Source organism: Diplotaxodon limnothrissa, linkage group LG14 (genome assembly GCF_057381915.1).
Source record: "Diplotaxodon limnothrissa isolate DT_005_m linkage group LG14, D_limnothrissa_male_GT1.1, whole genome shotgun sequence".
Classification (NCBI taxonomy): domain Eukaryota; kingdom Metazoa; phylum Chordata; class Actinopteri; order Cichliformes; family Cichlidae; genus Diplotaxodon; species Diplotaxodon limnothrissa.
The window spans coordinates 3,065,841-3,079,963 of record NC_140609.1 but is presented as its reverse complement, the minus strand read 5'-3'; the positions used below and the strand labels follow the sequence as shown (position 1 = coordinate 3,079,963).

The 14,123-nt window shown below is 41.0% G+C and overlaps 1 protein-coding gene across 3 annotated transcripts in view; it reads left to right on the top strand.

The window, feature by feature from the left end:
• The window catches only part of bcas3 (BCAS3 microtubule associated cell migration factor), a 319,817-nt gene that overhangs the window by 25,796 nt on the left and 279,898 nt on the right, over nt 1-14,123 (top strand). For all 3 annotated transcript variants that reach the window (XM_085371717.1, XM_085371719.1, XM_085371718.1), the window contains exons 8-12: nt 5,244-5,351; nt 5,436-5,512; nt 9,530-9,606; nt 10,205-10,288; nt 12,401-12,571. In XM_085371717.1, coding sequence (XP_085227843.1) covers nt 5,244-5,351; nt 5,436-5,512; nt 9,530-9,606; nt 10,205-10,288; nt 12,401-12,571 — 517 coding nt within the window. The remainder of the gene's footprint in view (nt 1-5,243; nt 5,352-5,435; nt 5,513-9,529; nt 9,607-10,204; nt 10,289-12,400; nt 12,572-14,123) is intronic.

Below are 14,123 nucleotides of genomic sequence, written 5' to 3'. Positions count from 1 at the left end.
GACGTGTGCAGATTGCCTCAAAGGAAAAGTGACAGATGTCAGTATGTTTAATCCAGGAGGAAGTAATGACACAATAATAAGACACGTGCCATCCATAATAGCCCCTAATGACCGTTGTAAACCGTTGTGTATCTAAAATTAAAATGCATGCTTATAAATGTGGCACTGTGCAGAGTAGTAGAAGACAAAAATGACCCAAGCAGCCAGCATTTACTGTAAGACCATCTGAAATAGTTATGCATTCAGCAAGTCTGCCCTGTACTTGTTTTATGCCCACAGCAATTTAAATTCAGAAAATTCTGGACCGTCCCAAACTGACCGCAACTCAAGTCTTACAATTTCTATGTGGTTGATCTTCCTAGCCTACAGGTGCTCGTACTGTAGTTTCAATGGTGACACTATTTTTTTCAAAGAAGTTACATTTCTTAAGGACTAAAATGCTATTTTAAATATACAATCATAGAAACATTGGTAAATTGGTTGCTGTGCCATTCTTCCCCAGACTAAAAGCCTTGGCGATCATGTTGACATTTTTGGTTTAAAATACCTCAGCGACTTTGCTGTGACATTAAATGTAGATGTTCCCAATGCTCCCCAGAGAACAAATACTGTTCGACTGTGTTCATCCCCTAACTTTTCACTCGGTTTCACAAGAAGGACACAGCGTGTCTGAGGCTGGCATTCTGGTTGGAACATAAAAATACTAAAGTTTGACACTCAAGTCCTCCAAGATACAAGGTCCTCTTTATGCCATCGTATCCCACAACAGACGAATTTAACAGAAATGTAGTTTCTCTCTCTCTAACCATGTTCTGTTGTCATTTTGCCGTTTTCAAGTTCTGTATCTGACAAGCCCTTTACATTTTCTCCTTAATTTTTGGAGTAGCTTCTTGTCCTGTCACAGGAAGTAAATGAGCCAAGCCCCTTTTCCTCCATCTCCCTCATTTTATATCCTTTCAGACCCAAGGGCCAGTTTGAGTAATAGTAATTGACACATTGATCTAATAGGGCCATCATAATAGGCCTGTTACTGAGCTGGGCAATGGTGCTCGGCGTCACCTTAACATGTGCAAGGACTGACATCCCGCCATGATCCATAATGATAATTGTGATTTAGCCTTGCTTTCAACCTACGCCCCAGTGTCCCCGGCATCAGGAAATCTTATTACATCTGACCCCACATTGCCTCCATTAGAACTAGGTCATTTGTTAAAATACTGCAAAAGCAAAACAATTGAACCCTGTGCCATTTTGATTCTATAACAGTGGGTTATCATTGTCCCTTTGAATCAATTCCAGGGGCCCATTTTTCGGGATAGAGCTTTGAATTGGATTGATCGGACTCTGATAATGCTGAAATCAATGATGCAGCCGCCTGAAAGTAAATTATCGTTGAGCGAAATTTTCGGATTAATCTTAATGCCAGTATTCTTGATTGGTATTGGTCGCTGTACTTGCAGGGCGAGCACCATTGAAATGTTGACGGAGACATTAACTGTCAGGATGGAAAAATGAAACGGGGATTCTTAGAAACTTTTTCCACGGCACATCTTCTGTCTTCCTAAAGGGGCAGGAGCCACTGGAGGGACGAACACACTTGGATTAGCTGGGTTAGCATCCAGGCAGAAAAACACAGTCCACACTTAGTCTTGAGACAGTGTTTAAAATCTAGGCTTAGGTTGTGACCCAACTTCTCACTTGGCGCCTTTGCTGTTTAGCTTCGGAAATATACAAAAGAACGTTAGTATGTACCTGTGTGTATAAATGTTTGTGCGTAAGCGTGTGTGGATGTGTAACACATAATGTTCCCTTAGAGTTTCACTCTTGTATCAGTCATCAAGATAGTTGCTGGGTATTGTTGCAGCAGTTATTTCATTTTGCATCTCTGGGTGTGTGTTCCTCCCTTTGTTTGTGTTAAGGAAAAAAAAACGTGCATGTCAGATTTTAGTGCCTCTGATCTTACCTAACACATGTGCATTTGCGAGAGTGTGCGTGCATGTGTGTGTTAGCAGTGAGTGGTGAAGTCGTGTTTGTGTCTGTGCTGTCCAAGCTGATTTTTAAACAGATGTTGACAGAGTGTTCCACAGGATTGTGTTCCTAAAACACCACTTATGAAATAGGAAAACTTTACTTATTCCATATTTGGGAAATTCTGTTACTGCTACTATCTGCTTCTTACTGCTTCTGCTACTTTTACAGCTATTACTAGTTGTAAAGGATTAAGTGAAGCACCGTGGATACTTTCTGGGTGCACTGTATAACATAAAAAGAAGCTAAAGGCTAGACAAGTTTGTGAAAACATCATCTACATTTTTAATCTCTGCAGCACTCCAGCTTGTCATAATGAACAAGTTGTTGAGATTCTTCCATCTTTAACACATCTTCAACAAATATCAGTCTGCAGGATTTTTCAAGTTGAAATTATGGCCCAGTAGTCATGAGACATGTGAAACACTGCACAAATACAGCGAGAGTGTACATAAGAACCATGGAATCCAGGGTGGAAGAAATGAGAGAAGAGGAGGGCTGAAGAGAAGGCTGTTTGGGGTAAAGACAAGTTGGGTGCTCTATCACCAGGTCCATTAAGCACTTCCTGCATTGGAAAACGTGGTATGGATGGATTCAGAGTGCCAAAAGCATTGTGCCAAAAATGCGTCAGCCTTGTTTACTTAACTAAGACTAGAGTAATGAAGGTGTTGCTGCAGAAGAATCTAACAAAAAAATGCTGGATCAGTTCACACATAATAGACTGTTTGCTCAGATTTTGCCTTGATGCGTCTGCTCTGCCGTTCGGTAACAAGGTACGTTGGTCAATCAAATAAAGGGTGGGCATATTCCAAGGGCCTGTGCTTACAGAGACACATTTGATTATTGAATCTTTTTATTGCAACACACCAACATCACTGCAGTTTCTGGGCACCAGTGAAAGATCACAGCAAGGCTCTGAACTATTAACATTATATTTTCTACATCTATTCTAGTCTTGTGAACATTGTTTCCTTACTTTTCATCCAACAAAAAGGATGTTAGGCTCACCTGCAGTTGAACTTGGTGCTGATAGGTTGGTGTTAGGATGCTAACATCTAAACTGATGTGGTGGTTGTAGTGAACATTAGGATGTTAGCATTGCTAGTCATTGCGAACATGTTGCATGATTATTGGCTGTAAATTGTGTTGTTGTGATGCATCAACGCTCTCATATGAGTAAAGGGTTATAACAAATTGAAAGCCCTCGCTGGCTGTGACCCACTGATTCTCATAAACAGGCACTTTAGAGGTATCACACTCGATCCTGTTCCTTATCTGTAAATGGCTTTTTTGGGGTCTCCTGATAATGTCATGTATGTTTTCCATGGTTTGCCTTTGGTATATTACACAGTGGGTTTATTTTGTGCGATAGTTTTGAATCAGAGTGACAGACAAAGAAGAAAAGCAATAGTGAAGACTGGCACGGCAGACGGACCTTGACGCAGGAGTCGGTCAGAACAGGGTGTGCTGCTGGAATATTCAACGTGGCTGAGGTCATCTGTCTCTTGTAATGGATGAAGGTCTTTCCATAATGATGTCTTCATTTGAATAATGTCCAGATTTCCCTCGGTGGGAGTTGCTGTAACTTGGTAGTAGCTGTCTGCTGTTGAAGCCACTTCCTAATGGTGTCTTCCACTGGCTCTACTCATCAGTAAAGGGATGTTATCGATCATGTCGACTCTCCTTCTTCACCTAACTTTCACAATGTTGATATAATCAGTGCTAGTGTGCAGCTGTTTTTGTGCTTCTCTGTAACATGTTTTTAATTGTTTTGGTTTTTTTACTCCATTCAACAGAATTTGAAGTTTTATATCACACCGTTTCCCTTTAATCTGCCATGAAAGTCATTGTTATATTTTAGAATCACTGCCTTCCATTTGTCCAAAAAGTATCCATGCTGAGACTGATGAGGTATGTATCTACACTTAGTATGCACAAGCAGACTAAATGGACTGTTGAAAGCACTTCGTCCTATGGCTCAAAAAACAAAACTAACACTACAGTTCACCCCTGAATCCTCAGCCAACACGGCACCACAGGCCCTGCCAAGGTTGACAGAGAATGGAAGAGCAGTAGAGGCGTTCCTCGCAGAGACAGAGAAGGGGCACAAGGGACGGGGTGTAGTGGAGGGGAGTCTCTTGATTAAGATTTATGTCTAAATTTTCCTGTTCTAGCAGCCGTTGCCTGCTGTTGGATAAGCTCCCTTACACACCCCTCTTCTTTGCTGTGTTGATAGAAGGGCTTCTAGTAAATGTGTTTCATGACAAAGCATTTCCCCTTTTGCCCTTCATGTTACTCCCCTTTACTCTGGATTCCCAGAAGGTGCAGGGCAGTGGGACGTCGGGAAATCAAATACATTTTTGTGCTTCAAGTTTGTTTTCATACATTAATGCACGTAATCACAACGATTGTGTGATTGGTCTGTGAGCACTCCCAAAACACGCGTGACCTAAAGCTGACAACAGTGCCCGAATGCCTTCTGAGGAGCTCTGCTAACATGCTGCTCATGCTAAGCCTTCTGTGTAGTAATCCTGCAGCTTTGGATTATATAAGCCACCTATATTGGTTACTTTGAATCATGCATACGATGCTGGTCTCCCAAAAAGTAGATCTGTTTCGACAAGTTCAGTGATAAAGCCTTAAATGAAAAACTGACCACCAAAATCACAAAGTTAAAGTAGAAAACAGGACTTTTCATTCCTGCAGATGTAATTCTGTTAATTACCTGAAAACTCGTGTCTGTTGGAAACCTGTTAAACTGCACACACGCTGGAAGTGACTTCAGGCAAAATAACTATGGGCCATGAGAAGTGGGTGAGACCCATGATTGATGAGCGGATGATGAGACTACCAGTGAGAGAGAAGATTGTTGATTGACATATGACCTTGCTAGAGGGTCACCTAGGCAACCGCGATGAAGGGATGAATGGGACTGAAAGGTGAAAGAAAAGAAACCTACAGTTTTTGACAAAGCAGTAACTTTCATTGTACAAAGAATATCAGGTGTGTTTTGCTTTTTTTAAGCATGTTATTAGTGTGCTTTACTTTCCACAATTTAAAGTTTAGTTACAAATGGAAAAAGTGAAGCGTTTGGGTGAAAGTCTGAAGTCCCAGTGTTTTATCAGTGGTTACTAGATTATCAGTTCATAAAGTTTTCAAACACTTTAAAATTAATGGTGTTTAAAAATGTTGCCCTTTTTTTTTCTTTTCTCCAGGACGAGCCCCCCCTACTGCTGCGCTGACCTGTATTCGCTAAGGACGGGGGAAATGGTTAAATCAATTCAGTTCAAGACGCCTATCTATGACCTCCACTGCAACAAACAGTGAGTTTGGCTAAACAGAATAAGTAAATGCATTTAAAAAGACTTTTGTCATGTAGTCACATGAATGTTTTTTCCTTCTCACAGTATCCTTGTTGTGAGCCTGCAAGAGAAGATTGCAGCATTTGACAGCTGCACATTCACCAAGAAGTTCTTTGTTACAAGTAAGAATATTAAACACATGAGTCCTATAATGCTTATTTACTGCTCCAGGGGTAATTGTTCATATCGAACATGGCAAAAGTTTTAAATAATGAAGTTGGAAAAGAGTGGTTGTTCCGTTCTCTGGGTGCTCTGGTTTCTACTGCTGTGTATCAACTCGGCTCTAGCTGTGAGAACAGAGCTCACCTGGGATTGAGGTGAGCCGAGCGGCTGCACTAACCCAACATGAGGCAAATAAGTGTTGCTTTTTTCGACTGTGAATCATGCAAAGCTACTCTCTGAGAACGACAAGAAATGACAAACATTAAAATGCATAGAATACGTCTTCTTTCAATTCTCTCAGCCTGCTACATAATCTGGCAAAAAAAGAGAGGGAGGTTTTAATAGGTTACAGAAATCAATTGCTTTTCACATCAAAAACAAGAATGATTGTTGTCACATGTGGCCTGTCATTATTTTATTGTAGAAATATGTATTTATCAAACACGGGGCCAAACCCCAGCCCTGTACTTTGTGTAGTAGCACAAACAAACAGTGCCAGTCACGTAAAATTCTTTCTTCAAACTTAATCTTTCCAAACATGATCAGCGAGTCTGTCATGCCCGCATCACACAACCCAAACAAATACAAGGCACATCATTGATTATAATACAAGCCACCAAGACCTGCTGGAGTGGAATCCTCTTAAGCATCGCATTGTGACTAAACTGCTTTTATCAAGACAAGATGGTGAGACCCTTCATTTGAAGCTCAGCACAGGAAAACTGTTTACGACACAGCCCTCGCATCCTCCCGGCTGTACCTGCCGTCTCTGCTCAGGGAGTCTGTGAAAGAAATGCCAGACTGTATTACGAGGCCATTGCTGTCTACTTAAGTCATTGACTGGAGTAAACTGACCTTACTGGCTGGCTTTAATGTGTCTCCTCTTTGTCTGCCTGCCTTCCCTATCAGCGTCTGGGCAGCAGGAAACCAAACATATTCAATAGTTATTAATCGTTTCTGAATGCAGGGGCCTCCTCTTCATAACATCGTTTGGTCTGTTTTGGCCATAAAAGCAGTAAACAAAGGGTCCTGTGATGTGGGGAGATCTGCTTTGGATGAGCAATTCTACCTCTGCATGTGCTCTTCTTCTCCAGGGATGTGATGGTGGGCATGTCATGTTTTCATGAGCACTTAGTGTTTGTCCCTTGTTTATGTTCTTGCTTTGCATCGAGTGGTGTGTGTGCTCCTAGCTGGTGCTTGCTCAGCCCCAGAAACTTTCTTTCCCCTCTGCTCAGTCCTGTTTGGCTTTTGAATGGGACGACTCACAATCGTAGTCCTTAATGTGTTTTTACAAAAAGTGTGTGTGGAAACGTTTGAGGATTCATAAACAAGACAACGACTACTTTTCATATGCGTTTGAAACCAAAAGTTTTCCCTTTCTGATAAAACGTAACTGGAAGCAAGTTTTCGAACTGTGTCCCTCAACGTTAGTCTTTAATTGACTTACTGTTTATCAGTCCTGGAAATTTTAAGTAAAACACACTTGGTCATGTGCTGCTGCCCTGACCTTCACATGTATGTCTTAATAATACTTTTGAGTTCATTGTTTCGTAAATGTTTCCGAGGCATTCAGGCCCAGCCTCAAACGTGATGCTGTCCACACACTGCTCATGGAAGTGTTTGGTGCTGCTATGCAGCTTTGTCGCAGACGTCTTTTCAAACACAAAGGTTGTCTTTTACAACCTGTGTTTGCATGCCACAGCAAAATTGGCGAGTACTGGTTTTCTTCATGTGTTCTTCTGTTAAAATTATTCCTGTTCTTTTTTGCCACTTTCAGGAAATTCACATTTTTTTGCTTGTAGCAGGTGAAGTCGCTTTACATTTTGAGAGTAGAGCTTCTGAATTTCCTCTATCGACAGTTTGTATTCAGTGTTCATTAGTTTGTGTTTCTATCTCTGTCACATTCAGCTTTTTCTTCTTCATCATGTGTTTTTTTTTGTTTTGTTTTTTGTTTTTATAATTTATTTCCCCGAATCTGGGATTTTTTTTACTTGGGTTGAGCTCTTTTGAAATTGCTTGTACAAAATGTTTACTTTATGTGGGCACGTTAGAGATAATACTTAGATTTAGAGATGGATGTTTGTAGAAGCTTTTCAGCTAATTAGATTTCAGATGAGTCCTTTATTAATTTGAATCATAATAGTGGGATGAAGCAGCCAGCAGTCAAACATTTAGTGTAAAGCCAAAACGATGCAACAGCCATTCAAATATTTGACCTTAAAACCTGCATTAAAAAATCCAGGCATGTGCATTATTGACCTCACGCACACTGACCAGGTGTGCTCGTGCACTTTTGGATTGCAAGAAAGTGACTTTTCACTTTCTTGTGAAAAGAGGAGTTTCAATTTTATTTAAACAACACCTGTTCAAAAGCATTTTTTATATTGTAATGTTAAATCTTTGCGTGATTTTTGTTGTTTTTTTTATGCAACAAATAGTTTAGACTGAGCATCTTGTGTCTCACAGAAAGGATTTTGCTGGCTTGGGTGAAAACCTGGCCTGTATGTTCAGGAAGGAAAAAGAACCTTCTAAAAACTGGGAGTATCGGAGAAGAAAGATCAGCCGATCCATCCATCAAGTCTTTTCCCTCTTCTGGTTTAGTCACATGCTCTCCACCCAGGATGTCAGACACTTTCTGTCTTGCTTGGCCTTGGAGGGGCAAAAAAACCTTCTCTGGCATCACCAGCAACCCTTGTGACTCACCTAAAACTCCCACCGACCCTCCTATCGGCTCCTTCCCCAACACAGTACACTAAAGCCTCCACCTCATCTGCTCCCTGAGCAATAAATTATTGTCAGCAAGCCATTTGCCCCACACCTCTGTGCACTTACATCAGCTAAGTGTGTTTGCATGTTTGTGCACGTGTGAGACAAACACCTACCTTTTTAAAAGATCATCACTGGATCAGCATTTTGCTGCTTTGTGTGTTTGCCATACTGGGAAGGAGAGACTGTCACTGTCTGTGTCTGCTTACATTTAAAGATATTTATGATGAAATCAATAATTTCTTCATTCTGTTTACGGGCACATGCAGGCCTGGTTTTGGTTGATTCTGTCTTGAAGAGCAAACTCCTGTCAGATATGGTATTGGTTAAAACACGTTCCACTTGTGCCAGTGTTTACTTCTACATCGATAAAAAGAGAAAAATATGCGATTTTAGCGTTTGTGAAGAGTTTTATTCGTCATTCAGCACTGGTTACTATTTTAATCTGTGATGACAACACACGTGTGTCATCCTGTTTGTGCGTTTGTATATATCCCCATAAGGGTTATTGTGTTGGTCAATCACCAGAGGAGCCATCTTCAATTTTATTGGGTACCAGTCTCCATTAGGTCATCCTGGGTGTACACACACACACACACACACACACACACACACACACACACACACACACACACACACATATAGACACGTCAGCCTCATCAGACTCCCGTTTATTTTCCAAAACAAGAAACTCCCCACAAACACGCGGTTTAAGATGGTTTCAGACACTCTCCAGGGAGGAGTTCCTGTTTTATGGCAGACCTTCAGTCATGAGGTTACTTACCAAAGTAGCTTAAATAAGAGATTGTCTCAAAAAGGTATAGACTGTCTTAATAATGTCACTTGACCACACTTGTATTGATTAATTTGTGCAAAATCTTCTTACAAGTTGTAAAATTGGACTCAATTCTTCAATCAACATAATCCACACCACTCTAAATATTCTGTTTGACTGTAAGCCTGCTCTTATTGACAGTGAGATGAATCGTAAGTCTTTGAGTGGCAGGGACTGAACTGAAGCACCAGCTGTCTCCATTATTAGAAATTTATTAGTTAAAAAGGTAAATTGACCTGAAAAAAGCAGTAAAAGAGCATGAGTTGGTTTGTCTGCAATCCTGTTTTTCTTTGTTGTTGTTTTTTTAGTTTATTTCATATCTGTTTCTGTATGTCTCTGTCCTCACTGTCTTATGGCCGTCATTGTGTCTTTCCAGGCTGCTATCCCTGCCCCGGCCCCAGCCTCAATCCAATAGCTCTGGGAAGCCGTTGGCTAGCCTATGCTGAGAACAAGGTAGTCTGCACATACACACATATTCATCCAGTGCAGAAGTGCCTTATCAGAGAAGCGACATATTTACAATCCAAAAAAATGCATTTTATCTATTTTCTGCCTCTTTAATCTGTCTGGATAAACAACTCATTCCAAGAAGAGTCCACTAGAGATGATAACATTTTGAAAATCAGCAGATGTACTGGAGTTTTCTGTTTAATGGGATTGTTAAGTATTTACAAAAACCAGAATGTTCTATTGTGCATCCTGTAATACTTTTAATGTGAAGTAGTGTTTTGGTGCTGGCCCACTCAAGTAATTGACAGATGGGGCTGCTGTTTGTGCCTACGGATTTTCAGAAATGACCAAATCTAGTTTTTCAAGAGTAATACTGGGACGGAGCTATTCCAGTGATATTGTATATGAAATTAATCAGAGCAGGCTGTTTGGTCGTGCAGCCTGTCTTTGATGACAAAACCAATTTCCTCTAAAGAGTGAAGAGGGAAACCTTTTAAATGCCTGCATCTGGGTTAATTCTCCCAAATTTACCTCTTCGTTCATCTCCCTCGGACGTCCGTTATACGTCTTGTGTTTATTAGTAAATCTACCTTTTTTCCAGTTGATAAGATGTCACCAGTCTCGTGGAGGAGCCTGTGGTGACAATGCACAGTCTTATACCGCCACAGTGATCAACGCTGCCAAAGTAAGTGATGTACAAACACACATTTAACTGTTTTTCTCTACATGTGTTATCGTTCTCTCTCATCGAGATTCTTAGGTTTTCTTCTTCTTCCTCAAAAGTAAATAAATAAAAAATCCTAATAAATAACATCCTAAATGGCATTCTCTAAAGCACTGTGTTCAGGAGAAGTACGCCGAATGTGTCACAGCTTTATTTATATATAGGTGTGAACATAAAAGAAATGCACAGGAGAACATGTCTGGCTATTATTTTTTTAAAGTGTATTTCAGATAAAAAACATTACATTATCTCCTCTCAAAGTCCATACACGCTCAGATTGGCATTCATGAGCTAAAATTTATGGTTCTAGATAGCGAATCAACTGAGACGTTGCTCTGGATTAATTATTAGATAGATGTGAGTTCTTATGAACATGTAAAACTACATTCAAAACTATACTCACGTTCTCACAATATGGCTGTAATCAGTCTGAACGTCCTACGGTAAGCTTGACACTCAGATAAAACGGCACAGAAGATGGTATTTCCAGCTCTGCCGGCACCATCTGTAAATGTGCTGACATTGGATCCACCTGTGCCGCCTGGCCGACTGTGGCTAAGCTTATGAGACACTTCATCAACCTGCTGATCTCCCGCTTCCCACTATAATCTGTTTCTCTTCATTGGTCTTGTTTCAGTCAGCATCATGGGGAAGTGGCTCTAAGATGGCTCACTAACAGCCAGCAGCGCTCTCTTTGATACCAGGTGAAATAAAATCCTGGGCCAATAAAGCAACTTGCTAACACGTGCAGACGAACTAGCTCCTCATATGGTTCTAGTCTGTTTCTCCACTTGGTCACAGAAGAAGGGCTAATTGATTCCAAAGAGCACGTGGATCTCACAGCTAGTGCGAAGATGACTCATTAGTGGGGTAACAAGGCTATACATCAAAAAGACAACTGTCTTTCTAACAGATTAGCAGCATGGTGATGGGTTGACAATTGCAGGGGGTATTGATATGCAGACAGGCAGTCTGCTTGCCCGCCCTCTCCTCGTTTAGGACCATATATCTCAATATGGATGACAAGGTATCTCCCTTTGGCTTGTGGCGCGACACGCTGGCTCTTAGTGCTGACATCCAGAGACATGGGAACAGAAAAGGAGGAGGGCGGGGGCAGCATTAAAGTATAATGGCTTTTGTTTATAAAAAAGAGAGAGAAGGCAGTGGCGCTGACCGACTGGGCTGTTCTGAATTTTCTGTCTTACAGGGAATTTATGTAGCACAAAAGTCCTGTTGCCTGTCATTCCTGGGTGTATAATTAAGAAAGACCGTTCACATAAAGATTAGGCTGTATCGTGTTTAGATAGTAACATCAGCTCTGCGTGTGTAAGTGTTGTGAGCCCTGAGGCATGATCTTCCTCCAAATCCCCCCTGCGCGCTAGGAAATCAATAACTCCTGTTTGGACTACTAAGAACTCCACAACTGCAGTGATTAGAAAACACATTAGTGTTGATCAATTAGGAGCCAAACGCCTCACTTAATAATTGATGGCTTTTCTTGCATTTTACACACTCACACACACCCCAGTGCATGCACGTAGCATCCACTGTTAGTGTGTCTGGTCAAGTGGCAAAGAGAGACAGCGGGTGATCCCCAGACCCAACATATGCAAGGCGCCACACTGTATTGACAGGGCCGCCTAGTCTGAATGCCTGATTAGGCTCTCCGGGGCCCCTTTGGTGCTTACACACACACAAACACACAGTCACACACACTGGACTCCATTAGAGTAAGACAGTGTAGTAGGTGAGATAGACTCCACTTAAGCAGCACTATCCATTTCCCTCAATCGAGCCACAGAGGTGTGTTTGAGGCAGACACCCTGGCTGGGCCTTAAGCGGACACAGAGGAGCCTCCCGCGCACGCACGTGTCTTCTATGGCTGCAGTCAAGTCATCAGCACTGCGAGCCATCAGCCGGCATCAAGTGAACATGCTGTATACATGCACCCATGCACAGAAGCACGTATGCGCACTGCAACCCAAACCAAAGATATCACATAGATGTAGAATATATTGCTTGGGAATATATAACATCAGGTGTGTATTATATTTTTTTTTCTTTCTTCCTCAGACTTTAAAAACAGGTCTGACGATGGTCGGTAAAGTCGTGACCCAGCTAGCAGGCACCATACCGGCAAGCACTCCAGACGAGGAGGGCACATCTCACAGTGCAAGCCGTCGCAGCCCACACAACCCCGGTGTGGTCACCATTATTGACACACACAGTGTTGGAGAAGGACAGGTCAGTTCAGTTGTTTGCTGCTTGAAATGATTTTAAAATACTACATTTTATTAGTATTAACTGTGATGCTTTTTTTAGTTGGTATTGACCTCAAATCGAAGGAGATATCTCATTGCAGCAGTTGCAATTAAACTACAAGCCTTCCGTGTCTTGTAGTTTAATTAAACACTCGTGCTGAGAGAGTCGAGTGGATGCAGAGTGTAAAGGTAAACTCTTATACTGCTTTGACATTCAATCATTTGCTCATCTGTAGTTGGGTTTCTATGGTAAATGGTTGGTACCCCTTTAAACCGGTGCTTCACAAACCAGTCAGTGATACCATCTTTTATATACAGTCTATGATGCTTTGCCATTGTGTTCATCCGAGGAATTGAGTTGCAGGATAATGTCTCCTATTAATTTGCTGAAGGGTTTCCAGTACACAAAGACAAAACTGACCATTACAGTCTTACAACATCCATTAAAGTGAGCACCTCCTGCATTCACTGAGGAATGGCATCTTAAAAAAAGAAAATGGGGCCATGCACATTATTAATGTGGTGAGCAATAAACAATGCAACACCAGCAACAGCAGAATTCTTAATATGTCTTGTTTTCCGTCTGTGGAATAAATGAGCAGGCAAGGAATTCAAGCTAAAGACTCCTTCAGTAGATCACAGAGTACAAACATTATATCAATAATATGCTGTTGGCCTCAACCAATCAAACACCTCTGCTATGACTTACTGGGCCAAAAGATTAAATGGAAGAACGATGTTCATCCCTGCAGTTTCACACACTGTTGCAGTTCATGGCAAGCAGCTGTGGAGCGAAAAACACCCTGTTAAAACATTTATGTTGGTTTTCCTCTCATTTGTCACCAGCTTGTATATTAGGTTGGTCACAAGTTAACAACACTAGATTCAGTGGATGGACCAACATAAAGTCATTCCTGCTTCGTCTTGTCTTACTGTTTGCTGTTTGCAAAGTATTCTTTAAATAAGTTTAATTGTGATTTTTATATATATATATATATATATATATATATATATATATATATATATATATATATATATATATATATATATATATATATATATATATATATATAAATAAAAAACTGGGTTCACTGTTACCACCTGACAGCCTTGTTTAAGTGACTTTTATAGAAAGTTACTGCTTAGACACACACAGCAAATGGGCTTTTTGCTTCCTTGGTCTCATCATGTATGTCCCAGGTAAATAAAACTTTGCCTCTGTGGCTTGGCAAGAAGCAGGCTTGGTGGCTTGGACTCACTCAGTCTCTTTTACCTGGCTCTGCACGACTAACCTAAAGGTGTGAGTTAGATATGCTGCATATTTTAACAACTGAGCTTTTAGCCAGAGTTCTGTCTGTTTTGGCCGTGCTGGTGACAGAGACACTTTGTAAACATGCAGCTGCAACCTGACATGAAGCTCGAGGCTGACTCAATGCACCACATGCTAAATCAGGTCCTGGATTTAAGACTGTAGGAAATTCATTTTCTGGACGTATTTTTTGGAGTAATTTTTTTTAATATATATAATTTTTACA